This window comes from Colletotrichum fioriniae, assembly GCF_027942845.1.
Source record: "Colletotrichum fioriniae strain IMI 355084 chromosome Unknown scaffold_8, whole genome shotgun sequence".
Classification (NCBI taxonomy): Eukaryota; Fungi; Ascomycota; class Sordariomycetes; order Glomerellales; family Glomerellaceae; genus Colletotrichum; species Colletotrichum fioriniae.
The window spans coordinates 616,542-633,075 of record NW_027076844.1 but is presented as its reverse complement, the minus strand read 5'-3'; the positions used below and the strand labels follow the sequence as shown (position 1 = coordinate 633,075).

The following is a 16,534-nucleotide window of genomic DNA, read 5'->3' as shown; positions in this document are numbered from 1 at the left end:
TTGACTTTGCATTTTTCTCTACTTTTATATATCACATCGTCAGCCAAAGACTTCATCACGATGGGTCCCCCCAGCCTCCATGATGCCGATCCATTCTCTTGACATTGATACATGTCATATTCGTCCATGCCTGAATTAGAACTCGTGTTCTTGACCTCCGCGCGGCCATCTGCCGGGCGTTTCTCCACGACAACGCCCTTCGAGGCTTTGTAGCGGCTCTGGGTGGGATAGCTCAGCGGCCTCAGGACCCGTGATATTCCGCCAATGTTAGCGACAGGCACTGTGGAGGCTGGATCTTTGGCCGAATTCGAAGGTTCATCCCTATCGCCGGCCTGTTGAAACTCTACATCAAAGATTTACGCCTATCTTTTGAGTCGCAAATAACCGTAAATCCCCTTCCGGATCCTCTTTGTATGCCACCTTTCGGGTCTTTGTCCCGTGGAGACAGATGTGGCAAGGGTCCAGTGGAGGGTGCAACAACGTTACAAGGCTTTTTGCTTCGGATCGCTCCGAGTTGAGGTTTGGGCCAGGTATTCACACGAGCTTTTCTTCCCTATTCGGGGAATTCTTCGCTCGACGTGGGGTCTATCGCCAACCATGTAATACGGAACCGAAGAAAAAGGCGGAGTAGAAATCACATCAATAATAGACCACGGACCTCGTCCGTCAAATCAGGAAGAGTCCCAGTTCTGAATAGAAATGTGCGCCATTCGAATTATGGATTAGATTGGTAGCATAACACGAAGCGTACCCAACCCTGTCCACGCGGCTTGTGTGGCTTAGCCCGGGGTTGCGAAAGCCCACAGTTAATGGTCGTAACACGAACAACAAGTCTCATTGATTTTGTTACTTGCACTTGGATCATTTCATCTTGACTTATGAGATTATGATAAAACAGCGTAACTTTTTTTTTTTCAGAAGAATGTTGTCAGTGAGACGGAAGAAAAGACTGTTTAAGATGGGAAACACCAAATAATCAAAATCATCGCGAGACTATCCGAGCAACTCGCATCGCATATCCCCACATCAATGGTAACTAAAGATTAAAGATTGATAAGATGAAGATGTTAAACTGCTGCCTAAAGTACGAGAAGAGTTATATTACAATTAGTTATCCGGATGGGGCAGTTGATGTGGTAAACCCGCAGTGTACTGGGTTAATTGTTGTAAAGACTTCCCTTCTCGGGAACCGAAATCCGAGCCGCAAAGGTGGAGAGACGGGAGGAGATGTGGACAGGCTCTAGGACAAAGACAGTTATCACAAGCGATAAGCGACAGCCCCCAGCTCGGCACGCCTAGCACATGTAGCGATGAAGAGTTGGTGTCGCTACATACGCTTGAGATGAAGACAAGCTACTCATCACAGGCTTGAAATGTGAAGTTTGATAATGCAGTTGCCAATATGATCCGATTCGACATTGAAACCTTGCGTTACGATCAGATGAAACCCGCTGGGTTGCTATTATTGGATAGAATCCAGATAGAAGCATTGACCAATGCGCTGATCTCACCAGTCGAGAAGTTTAGCTGAGGAGTCGGGAACCTGGAAAGGCGACGAAGGCTCGCCATCTGCTGCGGAGACATGCCCCGGAACTCACGTCAACACGAGTTAACCCAGTTCTCCTGTGGCAATCTCCACTCTCGTCCTCAAGTACTTTCGGTGGTCCCCAAGTTTCTAGTCTTGGCAGTCTTTACTCTTTCCTCAGAAGAATAAACCCAGTTGATAATCTGTTTCGAAGAGTTGAGAGTATAGGATATATACTGTAGGCCTCAAAGTATGGCATAGTGGAGTGACTGCGGACATTGGTCCACTGCCTTCCATTTTACTACTGGGCACTCAAGTTGCTGTTCAAAGGTGGCTGTGAGGTCATTAACCACAGTCCGCATCAATGCCAGCTCACTCATGAACTCATGAACGCACACCCCAGTGGCCTGAGAATTATATCTATCAGAGATTAATTAATGTTTTGGGAAATACCAAGATGTATAGGGTGTCTGATATCCCAAGATGCAGCAAAAACAAAAATTCCATCCTGATCGCCATTCACGGCAGACCATGCAATATGTTGTATCAGCCCCTCAAGCAGACTCAATCCAAATACTTTCCGTGTTTCCAATGAACACCTTTATTAGCCGCATGAACTTCTCATCCAACTGTCTGATCTCATTCGTATTTCATCCCCTCAATGGGGGCCTCGATCTCTCTGCTTGAGAAAGAGCAGTGCGGAGATTCAGAATCAGGTTCAGACACAACACCCCAGCGCAATGCCCTTTTCCACATTTGTGGCTCTTCATCCGGTGCTGGGTGGCAAGCCGCAGATATTGCAGCGCTGCAACTGACGGCTACAGGAATCCCACCATAACGAAAATGCCGAAATCCTGTTGCGAGAAGAAACACGACCATGATCGTACCGGTCACAACCACACATATGATGCCTAGTGGTGACCACCCACAGGACGTAACACTGTCGATTTTCGTATCGTGAGAATTCCAGATCTCTATATTCACCAGAAACAGGCTCTGAGAGATAAGCCAATGCATGGCACCAGAGAATACAGCGAGTGGAAGGGAGTATCGATAAGGAAGTTGTAGGAAGTATGCCTGCCGCTGGTCACCTTGCCGGTTAGAAGATACTCTCAGACCCTTTTGCTCTTTCCCAAACCTGTCCCACTCGGTAATCAGCGATATGCTTGTAAAAAGAGCGTTGAAGTTGAAATAGACCAGCGACATGACGGTTTGTGGCGTGTTTGCAAGTAGGACATTGGCGAAGAGGGTGTCGCTAGTCTTGCTGTTCCTGTCCAGAATTGTGTCAGTATGGACTTTCCCGAGCCCATACTGAGCGATTTTGCTGAGGCTGCACATCGACCATAATACCCAAAAGAGGTGGCCGTCGAGGAGAAAAAGATATCTGGCTCTTATCAGCGACCCGGTGTCATATGCGAGGGTGTCTGGAGGGGAAAAGTCTTACACTGCTGTAGATACTACCCATCGATAATAGCCCGCAGCAGCGAATTTACGTTTTCGTTTGAAGCGAAACTTTGTTCGGCTTGGAAACCCTTCTTGGTCTTTCATAGCACGAATTTTCCCTTGATCTTCCATACTCGCCATAGATATGAGACCCACTGCCCTCGTAGAATGATCTTCTTCCATAAGAAAGGACTCTATAGCGTCGCCTATAGTCAAAATGGGTGTTTCGCTGCTTCCATATGCGACAAAAAGCATCATGATAGCTTTGATCAGGTTGAGAATAGTCACAGTCCAACAGAGGCTACGACTGAAAGTAGCTTGCAATGCTCTTTCGCTTGCTGGTTGTAGCAACCGCGAATATCATACTGCAGTAACCTGTCGCCATAGTCGTCGAAACCCGGAAGTTGCTCTTCGCACTCATTCGTTGCGTATTGCAAGCACACCCAGTCAAATGGATTCGTTTTTTCGGTGATGGATTCCGCACTGTCTGTAGCAATAGGGGCTGTCTCGCTGGTTGTAAATACCACGAGGTCACCTCGCAAAGACTGAAACGTAGGTTCGTACTCATCGCGGCAAGTGCGGTAATCGAGGTAATAAACCGCCCCTCGTTATGTTCTGGTTCTAAAAGAAATTCTTTCGGAAGTTCTTTTGGAAAGACACGAGGGATTGCAGTTAGATTTTGCCGGATGAAAGTGTCTTGACTTTTCACCCAAATGCGGTAGGAATTTGTGGAAGTTGAGGTGAATATGATCGAGTTGAAGCTGCAGAGTAATTAGATTAACATGGTTACATCATTGGATCGAAGATAATATACCCTAAATGCAGTGGAAACGAGGACGTTGCCAAAAGAAGCCACAATATTTTTCTCTTCGTAGCAATACTCGAGAAGTTCCGAATGCTTGGGATACCGATATCCAGCCATGTCCGTCTCGCGTGCGCGCTGTCTATCTCGGACCGAGTTGGTGCGATCAAAGCCTGCATGCAGTAGTTGCTTCCCGCCAGCAAGATGGTACTGACGACGTTAATAACGACATGAATTCCAGTATTGAAGCTCTTAATGCTCTGGCAACTGCCGTTTGCTATGACTCCAATATCGGGTGGCATAGTCTCACTCGTATGATTTATGGCCCAGAAGACGAAGGAAAGATTGATGATGAAAGTGACGAAGGCAGCGGCGGCAAAGGCGAGGGCGCTTCTCCTCCAGCGGCATTGAGGAATGGTTCCTCTCGCCCAGGTCGCGAAGCGCATGGCGACCAATTCAGAGACTTCAACGAAGTTGCGGAAGATTCGAGACATGGTTGAGAGAAAGAAAACCTTCCAGCGAAGCTTGAAGGGGCGCGGCCGGAAGATAGATACCTCTCAACTACCGACACCAAATGCGGGTACAAAGAGGAATACGATGTATTTATTTTCCGTTTTGGAGCGATTCCCTCCGCTTCGAGAATCAGGCTGTGATGTCCAAGCCCCCTTAACGCTACCAAGGCACTCTAGGCTATGGTCACTGCAACCACAACATCTCGCATCGACGATCCCCAGCCACGTTACAAATGACTGCTTTGGAAGGGCAAGGTGGCTTCTCTCCTGCAATAGCCAATGGTAAAAGTTCCATGCAGCACAACAGGTTCGTTCAAGTCTTGGCTCCATTCTGCACTGCAGCTCGCCGTCTCATTCGGCATTCAAAGTGTCTGCGCCCCCCAACAGTCAGGCACTTTTGTCATTATAGTCTGAGATTTTATGTTCGTAAACGAGCCAGCCTTACCCAAATCTGAGGAAGATAGCTGTCACGACGCGATCTGGACAGACGCGTATGTGCCAGATACTCACGAGCCTCCAAGTGGCGTGTGGCCCCTCGATCCGAGTTCTCATAAGGGATTCATCTCTATTTCTAGGCCATTCATTTTTCATCCATGTTGATATTGATCAGTCTTATTGATCTAGTCTACTTCCATCGCATCTATTTCGTGGATTAGAGTCGAGGCCTCGCAGCACGAAAGCCCCCACCGAACAATCTGACCATTCTGATGTTGGCATGGTCTTTGGAAACTCGGTCCCCAAGAGAGTGGCAATGGCAAGCTATTGAGACAAAACGATGCTGCATGCAGGCAGAGCTGGAAAGAGAGTCGCCCGGTCAAAACCATATTTCAATTTCGTCTCACAACGGCAGGTAGGTAGGATGCCGTAGCTGACGTGAGAAGCCCCTCTAAGCCAATGGCTCAACATATTCCATTCCGAATTGCGACACATCACTTTGGGCCTGCAGCATGTTTGACCATTGCTGTCTTCAGGTGCATATGTAGGATTTTCTCCGATCCTTTTTGCCACTTTGGAGGGATAGGAACGCATACATCATGATAGACTTGGCATCGCGGCATACCGAGACAGACATATGTTGGATACGCTCATCTAAGTAAGTAATCTAATTTGAAAAAGCCCAACGGCTGCAAGGCAGACCAACTTTGAAACCCTCGTCACATATTCACATCTGAACATCCTCCCCGCGTGAGGTGACGAGCCTAAACAAAGACATCAATGACGCCCGTCTCTAAGACGAGGCCAAGGACAGCCATCGAATGCGACACACGAGTGCCCGTTGCAGCGTATGAGATGTGTCCGCGTCCGTAAATACGGGCCGAGCCCCGAGTCCCAACACTTCACCACATATTCTTGATGTCAGCTCACCGAGCCATCGCCATCAGCCTTCTCACGTGATAATTTTCCCCTTTGCGTACCTAAGCGCACTCGGCCTCTTCCTTCTCCGCTTCCAGATACCTCCACAGCTTCTCACAGCATCATATGTAAGTCCAACGCCCCTTTTCATGTTTCTGTTGAGCGATGACCTGCATTTGTATTTGAGTTAATCAGTTAGTCGAGATTATATGCACGAACGCTGCAACGGGCTTGCCCTTTCTACGTCTTCAGCGTGATCAGCGTGATCAGCGTGGGAGTGGCACGTGCTTTGAGGCTCACAAGGTGTGGCCTGGTAGGCAAGTATTGGATACAGATCGGTCACTTAAGTTAGGTAGGCTCAATCCACGGGAAGTACTGAGTTGGAGTCATGGTATTTAAACGCATTAATTCAACGCTATCCTGACTCCAAAATTTATACTAAAGGTGTCGAAGACCGAAATCCGAGTGTCTAAGGGTATTTCTCAGCTAGTCGCCGCGCCCCGATCCCCGCTTAAGCAGAGCAAGTCCACTTGAGGGGGTCGTTGAGGTTGACCGCCTTGGTCTTCTGCTCAGGGCAGATCTCACGGTCCAAACCGCAGTTGGTGGTGCCGCACCAGTTGTTGTTGTTGCACAGCCAGACGCTGTAGCTCCAGACGTGGCGGTCAAAGTCCTTCTTGCAGCGGTTGACCTTGACGTTGTACTTCTGGTCGGGGCCGAACTTGTCCAGGGGGACGTAGGCCCAGTTCTCGGTGTTTTGCGCCCACACTATTAGAGAATTCTGTTAGAGACTTTGGTTCATTGCCGAGTTGCATCCGGCCCAGGGGGGGCTGGGTAAAGATGTAGGACGAGAATCAAAACTTACTTCCAAAGGGACCACCGTTGGAGTTGCAGTGCTGACGGACACCAATCTTGGTAAGACCGGCCTGCGCGGCGGCGGCCTTGACGCCGGCGTCGATGGTGAAGGTGTAGTAGGAGAAGTCCTTGTCGGCGCTCAGAGGGGCCTTGATGCAGGCGGCGCCGGAGGTCTTGGGCACGCGGCGCTCCAGGCCGGTTCCGTGGGCCTCGAGCATCGGGGTGGGGTTGGCGACAACGGCGGAAGCCATGAGCACAGCGGCGGAGAAGATCTGAGTGATTTGCATGATTGCGATGTGTTTTACGTTAAAGAGAGTGGTGGTTTTTGGAGTTGAAGGTAAGGACTGGAAAGCCGTTTGGGAAAGACTGGACTGTGGTTTGGATAGTGAGACTATTCAAGTTTTCATTCACATACTGGCAGGCTTTCCTTTATAATAATACAACATGTCTGCAGTGTTGAGCCAAAGGAACTTCGCTCGGAGTAAACCGAGAGATGAAGAGTGTAGTCGCTTGGCGCCAAGACTCACGGACGCTGAAGAAAAGTGTAGATCAATCTGTAAATTACACCGATCATGGCGGCGAGGCGGTGCGGGTGCACGCACCAAAGCCTGCCATAACACCTCGTGTCAGTACTCTACTCATGGAAAAAGCAGTAAAGACATCAATTACTCTCAAAAGGCACGTCAACCGTTCGTACTCAGAAAGGAACGTTTACAGACATCCATTCAAGTAGCAGAACTCCGATGTCAACTACTAGCTGCCACCTGGGCAATAACCCTCAGTGTCGAGCAAACTCCATTGCAATCGCTTCTCAAGTTCTATGCTCCATACCTTATCCACAGCACGATAAACTCAAAGATTAAGTAGGTCATGAGGCACGTGCAGTGTGGACTCTAGAGGACATAGAGGTAAGGCTTCAGACGAACGCATGAATGATTGTCAGTGGTGAAATTTGGTCCTACTATATTACAGTTGTTCGGCGTCCCCAGAGCTTTCCAGAACTATGGGCAGTATGTTTGCTAATCCAGCCAATCAGACACTAGAGACTCATACAAACTCGCGCTTGCACCACTCAGTACCAGTCAGCCTCAATCAGCTAAACTCGCCGGTTTTATTTTTGACCACAGGGTGATCGACGGCTGTCAGTGTCATGTCAAGCAAAAACCTGACTCAAGGGTTAGAAGCTCAAGCCCCCAAGCAACCCTCCCCAATCTCCGGGGTGGGCAGCTCAAGCTTCTCGAACAAGTGAATCTCTTCGGTTGATCTGACGAACGATTTCCCCCAACGTTGACACAACCCTTGTTCCTGGAAACAGGGCTTAGAACTCTACTAAGAGACTCTGTCAGCCCTTTTTGCCGCTCCAGAATCTTATATCCGGAGGCGGAACCAGTTAAACCTCCTTTTGGGTATGCGCTCATTTGTATTGTACCATTCCATTCACCTTGGCGCCCACTCGCCCCAGTCAGCCCTCCCACAAACTGTGGGGTGATCGACAGCTTGGAATCTGGACTGATTAAGCTGCGCCTTTCTTTTGGAGCCTTGATAGACACGATCCAGCGTGGCCCCTTATACGAAGGGTGATCTTCAATGTGTGCAAAGTCTGATAGTCAAGAACTGGTGTCAGCCTCAACTTTCAAGTTTCTCATAGTGCAGAGAGGGAAGGGACGGCAGGGACACGTCTCCCTCTAACGCCATTGCACAAGGCGGTTGAAAGACTATGCTATCCTCAAACGACAGCCGATTGCTACATCATTCACAGTAGCAAATTGAGTTGATTCCGAATGAGACGATCAAATTAGAGCAAATCTATCAAAGGTCTTGAGCCCCTAATCCGCGCTCATCCTGAGCCCAGCCCGACTGAGTCCATAAATATGCTAAAGCCTTGTTACCACCCTGAACGCGGCCAACGGCCCTAATGTGAAAGACGCTACGATCCGCTCTGATTTTACAAATCATACAGCCATGAATTATTTCCCCTTCCCTTTCCACAGAACCTTTTTTTTACCAATGCTCGGAAAGGCTGATGTACACTTTTCCCCGCGCGTACGCGGCGGGAATTTCACGGTTTGCCGTCTATTGCCGGCGTCAGGCCCACCATCGTCTACTTGGAGGGCCCTGTAACATATAGGAAAGAGACGTTGGGGGTATCATAGAAAAGCAGACGCTTCGGTGTCGAAGGTGTAATCATAATGTGTGCTGGCTCTGTGCCGCTTCATGTCTAAAGTGCCGCCGCGGCAGGCTCATCCGACCGAGACTGGCGTAGCCATCCGGTGGTTCGCCTTGGTACAGTGCCGATGGTGTTCCTTTTCTTCTGAACGATGTTGTGTTTGGTTTGATACAGAGTGGATTGTTTTGTGTGTGTGTATCTGATATTGACTTTGGTCTCCCTTTCCTTTGGACCACTGCGGTCGTGCAACCGGAACCCTCCAATGCAGTACTTGAAAATAATAGAAGCAATTGTAAAATAGTGGTAATGAATGTTTCTTCTTTCGTCGGGGGATGCGGTTCTTCTCTTGTCCATTCTATGCGAATTGTCGTGTGTAGTCCAATGGCATCTTCCGCACAACATAATTTTCTCTCGTCGCTTCCCCTAGTGTTGACTTCGCTTGCCTTCATTCCTTCAGAAGATCAGCTCCCGCTCCTAGCGTCTCTGCCTCTTTTCTCGGTCGTTCGGGAAGCCTGCTGCATCCTCGCTCCGACGCTTTCGGCCCCGATCCTCGCGTCGGTCATCATTCGGTCTTAGACCTCCCTCACGAGGCCCTCCTCTGGGCGCGCCCCGCGGGTTCCCAGCCCACTCTTCGTTCCTTGGCCCCGTAGCTGTATCTCCACGTCCGCCATCTCCACGATCGGTCCGATGGCGAGTCTCGCGAGTACCTCCTGTGTTCTCCCGGCTACTGCCGTGGGTAGGGTTCGTATGCGACTCCCTAGTGCTGCCAGACGGCTCTCGACCAGAACGTCGGGGTTCACGTTCGTCTCGACCAGTGGATGACTGATTTTGAGCTCCGGACCTTCTCTCCCTGTGCTCACGGGGTTCCTTGCCCTCTCTTTCGCGACCAGGACTGCGTTCTCGTTCGCGACTGCTGCGCCTTGAGTGCCGGCCACGCTCTGAACGATGCTCGCGACGGCTGCGATCATGCTCGGTTTGTGAATGGTCCTCGCCGTTTGTCTGGGCCCTTTCTTGTCCCACAGGGTTTGGACGTTCTTGGACTGGCGTAGACACCGGTGATGCACCTGTCAGAACTTGAGCATCGGAGCCAGCGATACTACCTCTGGCAACCCCACGCCCGCGGATACTAGTGCCTCTGTTGGTTTCAGGCATGTTTGCCTGTGCTTGCTGTAAAGTGCTATTGATACCCGCAAGCTGTCTACGACTGCCGCCGCTGCGACCTCGATCATTCGATGACGGCCCTGACGGTACACCGTCAGTAGGTGCCGGAAAATTGCCTGTCGGTGTTCGGCTGTTGCCACCTTGACCTCCTGACGGGCGGTCTGGTGTGTTGATAGGGGGCAGAGGCGGCCGAGAGTGACCATGGCTCGGTGGCTGTCCAGGAGGGGGAGGTGGTGGTGGAGCAATCTGTGCCAGTCGATCAGGGTGAATACCAGGAGCCAAGGTAGGACCTCCCGAGGCTGGAGTGGGTGAGCCCGCCGGGCCCGAGTTGATAGCACGTGCGCGATCGGGGTGTGCTGCTGGAGTTGGTGTCATCGCAGACGGAGAGTTGACGGGCGGATTAGGCTCGTACTGATTACGACGTCCCCTGCCGGAGGCCGGACCTGTGGGTGGATGCCGTTCTTCAGGCGCTGCCGGGCTGTCTGCATTCGGGAAGCGACCATCAGATCGTGAGTTCGGGGTGCCTGCAGATCCACCTCGGGCAGCAGCTCGGCCACGACCACGGGGTCCTAGTGGCACCTCGTTCGGGGCAACTACCGACTGAATTGGGTTCAGACGACCGTAATTTTGGTCCTGGTGAGCAGTGCGGTTGTGGTCAGGTTCGGAATTTCGGCCAGGACCCAAGAAAGCGTCTCTGCCCTTGTCTTGGCCAGACCGGTCACCGTCCCTGTCGCCTATGCGTTCTGTTCTGGGGTTATAGGCAGGGGGCTCTGCATGTGTTTCTCTCCCAGAGGATCGATGATCCGAGTGATGGGAACGGCCGTGTCTGTCATCCCGCGCAGGCTCTGCTGGTGCCTCTGGATTGAATCTTCCGCTTCTCCGGGGCGAATGACCTCGTTGAGCATTTCGGTCTCTAGGCTCATCTCTTGTCGGCCTGGCTGGCGCTTCGGTTCGTGGCTCACCGATCAGGGCAGCACGTTCAGGGTTAATCAATTCGGCACGGTCAGGCTCCGGAGCACGCTGGTCAGGAGTCCGCTGCTCGTGGCTTTGAGCCTCCTGGGTACGCGGCCCCCGGCCGCTCCGCCGGTCTGTCTCCGATGATCGGGGCGGGCGGTCTGAGCGGTTAGACCTACCAGGTTGGTCTCCTTGAATCAAGGCCAGGCGAGCAGGGTTGACAGGAGGATCCTCGGCTGGCTTCTGAGTAGGTTGAGATGGCGGGGTGGCCACAGCAGGTTCTCTAGACAGTCTTCCCGATTCAGACACGCGTCCATTTGTCGGAGGCACTCTATCTCGGGAGGGACGACCTTCGCGCTCATGGGGCCCGTGATCGCGACGAGGGGGTAGCGAGTCCGGTCTCGAAGGCCAATCTTTCTCGGAAAGGCGACCAGGTTCTCTAGGGGGAGCATCGGGTCCTCTCCTGTCTTGTCCAGAAAAGTCTCGACTGCGGTCGGGACGTGATGGCTCGGCGAATCTGGGTTCTCTTGAGGGCTCGCGAGGATCCCTGTGATCTCTGGTGTCTCGAGGCTCTCTTGTATCCCTGGGGCCGCGAGGCTCTCGTGCATCTCTCGGTTCTCGGACCCGGTCTGGCAAAGCGTCAGGAGTGAAATGAGTACGACCGTAATGGCCAGGGATAGGGACGTCTGGTCGCTTGGGCAGGTTGTGCGCACTTCTGTCTGGTCCCGTGGGTGTAGGAGTCGATCTAGGCACATCACGGTGGTTCATATTGTTCGGTAAGGGCGTTGCATTCGCCGGCTTTGGTGTTGGCGGCTTGCTCGAAGTGGTGGACCCGATGTCGCCACGCGGGAAGCCTCCCTTTGCTGTGTCTGCCTGGGAGGCGGAGGGCTTGGGAGGCAAGTTGGGATCCTTTTGAGCAAGCGTGGCTGGCGCCGAGGGTGCTGCTGATCGGGATCCAGCATCTTTGCCCTCTTTGACCTCGCCGTCCTTGACTTCGCCATCTTCCTGCTCTGCCGCGGTCCTACAAACAGATGTTAGTTTAACCCCTGAAATGCGTCCTCTAGGCAAACCTACCTGGCCGATCTGGGCTGGAATTCAGTCGCGGTCGGGCGCAAACTGGTTGATGTTGACTCATCCTTGGCCTTTCCGCCGTTCTTCACATGGGTTAGCAAGATCCTAAATCCCCGCTTGTCTTGTTGCCTTACCATGTTCGGGCGGAAGCCGGCGGGTATAATCCACTTGTCTTTTCTCCTCTGCAATTCCGACAAAGCACCTTGGGCCGCGACCGAAAGATCCACGCGATGTCCCTCCTCGCCAGCAGACGCAGTCTTCGAAGCTGCCTCACGGTCTGTGATTGTCTTGAGTTGGTCGATAAACTGTGTGCCCATGAAGGTGATTGCGGGGAAGTGGTCGAGAACCGCCTTGAGAATTGTCATTGCGTTACGGATATGCATCCATTCCATGCCGGCAAGGCATGACTTCAATGCCAAATTGAGCTTGCTGTGCCACCCGTACAAGATGTCGCGGAATTGCGCATGATCATAATAAGATGATGGCAGTCCCTTGTCATCGAACTCGGTAGCAAACCCGAGGAAGAAGCTGCGCTTGCCGACAGCTTCTCTGTCGTAAGCGTTCGTGTCACGATGCCACCTAGCCAAGTCTTTGAGGATGCAGTTGAGGAACCTGCCCAGGTGCTCTGCCTCGCGGACTGTGCAAGTGAAGATCATGGCCCGCAGCCTGTTGACACAGAAAAGCCGATCATATAATGCCTTCAGACGGAATGTGGGCGCGCCGAGCATGTGGAGCTTCTTGATAAACACATAGCAGTACTCAGCGTCGCTAGCGGAGAGCACCAGCCGGGGAAGTAAGCATTGCTCGAGGATCGCATCAGACAGACCGTTCAACTTCTCCGTTGAACCCGTGAACCAGGTTCCCATGTGATCCGTCATGTAATCTCGGACGACTCGCGCTCGCTTCATCTGAAGATCCGCCTCCTTCGGCAGTTCGTTGCTGATCTTGAGCAGCTCCGCCTTCTTGGCTTCCTTCTTGTTGATACCGCTGCGACTCATGTCAGAGCGATCTCTGTCGAGCTCTTTCTTCAGATTCGAGAGTCGCTTGTGAGCATTGTTGTAGCTAGCAGCTGGGACCTCGATGTCACCGAGCTGTAGAGCCCAGAAGAGGACATAGAACTCTGGGCTGAGCTTGGTCCATGAGGTACCTGGAGTTATGGACTTCATCGACGTAACAATAGGGTCAAGCGCCTCATGGATCTGGCGGCCGGCATCTTTCTTCGCTTTCTCCCGAACTTCTGCCGGCGTCGGTTTCTTGTCCTCCGCCTCAGTCGACTCTCCGGTGGCTTCTTTTGCCTCGGTTGCGTCTTGGCTCATTGACAAGTCGCCATCGGAGTCGATAGCGATGGCGGAGTCTTGCTTTTTGGTGAACATGTCGTAAGCAACGCCCTCACGACCGATGAGGAACGCCAGGCTCGCGTCAAGTCCAAATTCGTCCATGAGGATGGTGATCGCAGGCACCAATGCTTGGAACTCGTGAGGCTCAAGGTTAGTCCGTAGAAGGTCGAGATATTGAACTAGAATTTGATGGCTGTCATCGATGACCGAGCCGATGTACTTGATGTGCGCCTCGTCGTCAGGAAGCTTGTAAATAGCAGCTTGTCGGTATTGGGCAACGTTGATTAGCAGACGTCCAGCGAGTTTCGAGTCGACAAGGGACTGCATGAGGCGCTTGGCGCTGCGAGTCGACTCAAACCGCTTGTCTTGGAGACTGAGCAGTGTCTGGCGTCGCAGAACTTCTCCTCCAGACATGGCCAAAATTTGGTCGTCGGTAAAGTCAAGAACTTGCACAACACCTCCCATTGACGACACGAGCTCTTTGAGAATAATCAAGTCGGTCGAGTTGCCCTGGAAGAGTTGGTCGTTCACGTACTGGAGAATTGGTGTCGAGTCCAAAATGGAGTACCGCTTGAAGACTTTGCCGGCGAACTTGGAAAGCGCTTGAAGCCATTTGCTGGTCAGCAGGATGGAAGATTCCTGAGTACGGCTTCGCTTTCCGCCCATGGAGCTCACGAGAGACCAGATGAGGACATCGTAGGCCAAGTCAGTGAAGTACTTGGCGCACTCAACAAAGGCTTCGATGAGATTTGCGTAGGCCTCAATCTGGCCGAGAGCCTCCTTGAACACAATGCCTGGCGACGAGTAGCTGGTCTTAGCCAGCGACTTGGCCATCTCGCTGAGATTCGTGAGAGAAATGCGCTTCATCACACCTCTGGTCTCCACGCGAGTGCGAGTAAAGGCTGCCTTCATTGCCGGCAATCGGGAAATCTGGCCCTCGAACCACTCAGCGTAGATGGAGTACCGGGTTGTGACAGGATACAGCTTGAGCAGGTCCCATACGGAGTTGACAATAGCCGCATTGGCGTTGGTCATGCTGAGCGCAGGAACCAGAATGCGACGCAAGAGGTCCTGCCATCGATCCATGTTGTGCTGGGAGCGGTCCTCGGCCAAGCTCTTCGTTCCGATGCTGACAAATTTGGCCAGTAATGCAGGATCTTTGCCGATGCTTACGCCGGAAAGATTCAGGAATGTGTCGCACAACGTGAAGATGTCTTCGACAGTCTGGCACACGGGGACGTTGTCTGCCCATTCATCCCAGTAGAATTTGTAGTGCTGATCTCTGCCGTCGAATCCGTCGGGGAAGGGCCATCTCATAGACTTCTTGGGTGGCAGGGTGGAAAGCTTCACGGAACCCTTGGGTACACCGCTTTGATCAATGTCGGCAATTGGTTTCGAGGCAGGCTCAGCTGAGCCGACGGGAATCGGTCGACTTTCTTGGTATACCTTCTCCACACTGTAGTTGAGAATGCGATGAATTCTTTCAAGAACCTCGGGATAGGCTTCTGGTAGCCAGGGGAAGCGGCCAAGAATGAAAAGGGACTCAGGAATGGCACCAATGGTCAAAAGGCATATGAGTAGTGCTGCCTTCTGCTCCATGGGCTCTGGCAGCTTTTCTTTTTCGTCTGCGGCAGCGTCTGTCTTGGACTCTGCATCTGCTTTCCCTGCAACGGCACGAGTGCGAGTCGTAGGGGGCGGTGCGCTGTCGTCAGGCAAGGCACCCGCCATAAGTAGGGCGTTTTGTGCGGCACCAGGTCGGCTTTGTCTCTCCTTTTCGTCTAGCTCCTTCATCTTCTTTTCTCTCATGGTGTCCATCTCCTCGTCGAGAGGCCAGAGATGCGGATAGATGTCGACCAGTGACATGAAGCCAACCTTGACGAGAAGTGCGACAAGGTAAAGCAGGTTAGCTGGCAGGACATCATCGGGATCTCTGGCATCGGAGGCGTAGAATCTGAGCTTGAAACCAAGCAGCTGGGCCGCGGTACGGTTGCCCTGAGGCGGAAGGGTCTTTGTCAACTTCATCCATGCGGATGCAGCATTGACTTCAGCTTCGGATGCAGACTCTGATTCTTCAAGCAACTTGAGGTGGTTGCCTGTGACTTGTCTCCCTCCAAGCTGGAAGAATGCATCGAGGTGAACCTCACGAGCACGGTCCCAGAACTCGATATCGCGCTGGCGCCTTAGCTCGGCACTCTCAAGTTCAACTTCTTGGCTGGTCATCCAGTGCGACGACTCGGGAAGAGCCCAGGGAGGTAGGCCACCTGCATATGTGGATGAAGCAGGGTTTTGGTTGCTAGGCCACCAAGAGCTGACTCTGAGAAGCTTGATGAAGAATCGGAATTGCTTGATGAGGACCGCAGCAAAGACGTCGAGTGTGACATCGAGGACTCTTCCCACATCGAGATCGAAAGTTCCAATAAGGCCCTTGAGACGCTCAAAAGCTGCATGGGCCGTTTCGGCAGACGGGGGCTCCGAGCTACTAGTTGTAAAGAGCTCAGTCATGAGCTTGGAGTAACCTTCGCTCTCCTCGCGGAGTAGGTTGTAATTTGCCTGTCGGTATAAGAGATTTGTCGCACGCCTGATACCAAGCTTAACGAATGTCTCGCGGATCATGCCCAAATCTTGAAGAAGCTGAGCATCTAGAGTTTGGCGCACAAGCTCGGACGAGACACCTGTCGCTTGAATGAAGTCGCGGAGCTGAGGTCTGAATAGGCCACGATCATTGTCGAAGATGATGGACAAAGTATCGAGAAAGAGAGTGTGAGGCTCGAACGAGAAAGACTCCTTAATCATTTCTTGCGATTCCGAGCCGAGGATCTCTTTCATGCAAGCGCCAGCGTCAACAGGTGACAACCGCCCCTCGATGACGGCATGGATAAACTCTTGATAGATGGCGGCCAGCTCCTCGATGTCCACATCCGACCGTGAATCAACTCCATGTGCGACTAGCTTTTGCCTGCTGCCGGTTTCCCATGAGGTAATCGCCTCGTCGGTGAGATGCTCATAGCAGTAGCTTGTCGGTACTGGGGAGGGCGGATGCGAGATTGGTGCCGAAGGCGGTCCTGTTGCAATCGGTGCAGGATGTTGCGGCTGCGACGGGGTAGAGGGCGGGCGAGGAACAGTCGGGGACGTGACGCGAGAAGCGCTTGCCGACTGGGTACCAGGCTGTGATGATTGTCCTTGGGCGGAATCTCGGCGATCGTTTCTTCTGGTATTTCTGCCGCCGCGGCCACCTCTGCCTCCTCCCTCTGAGAAATCTCGTTCGCGCTGACCCAGCGGCATGTCTCCGGGTCGATGGGGTGAGGGTCTGCCGCCTTCGCCTGCAGGGCCACCACGAGCCTTGCGTTTAGGAGGCAT

General features: G+C 52.4%; 2 protein-coding genes across 2 annotated transcripts; both read right to left on the bottom strand.

The window, feature by feature from the left end:
- Nucleotides 1-6,146: 6,146 nt before the first annotated feature.
- On the bottom strand, nt 6,147-6,774 carry N0V96_006984 (uncharacterized protein; the record flags this gene model as incomplete). The annotated part of the gene is made up of 2 exons (XM_053192453.1): nt 6,147-6,400; nt 6,498-6,774. 2 exons carry the CDS (start codon nt 6,772-6,774, stop codon nt 6,147-6,149), a joined length of 531 nt encoding a protein of 176 aa, XP_053050217.1.
- Nucleotides 6,775-9,128: 2,354 nt separating this feature from the next.
- RLR1 (THO2 plays a role in transcriptional elongation) lies at nt 9,129-16,534 on the bottom strand (the record flags this gene model as incomplete). Its single annotated transcript, XM_053192452.2, has 3 exons — nt 9,129-11,790; nt 11,844-11,923; nt 11,975-16,534. 3 exons carry the CDS (start codon nt 16,532-16,534, stop codon nt 9,129-9,131), a joined length of 7,302 nt encoding a protein of 2,433 aa, XP_053050216.2.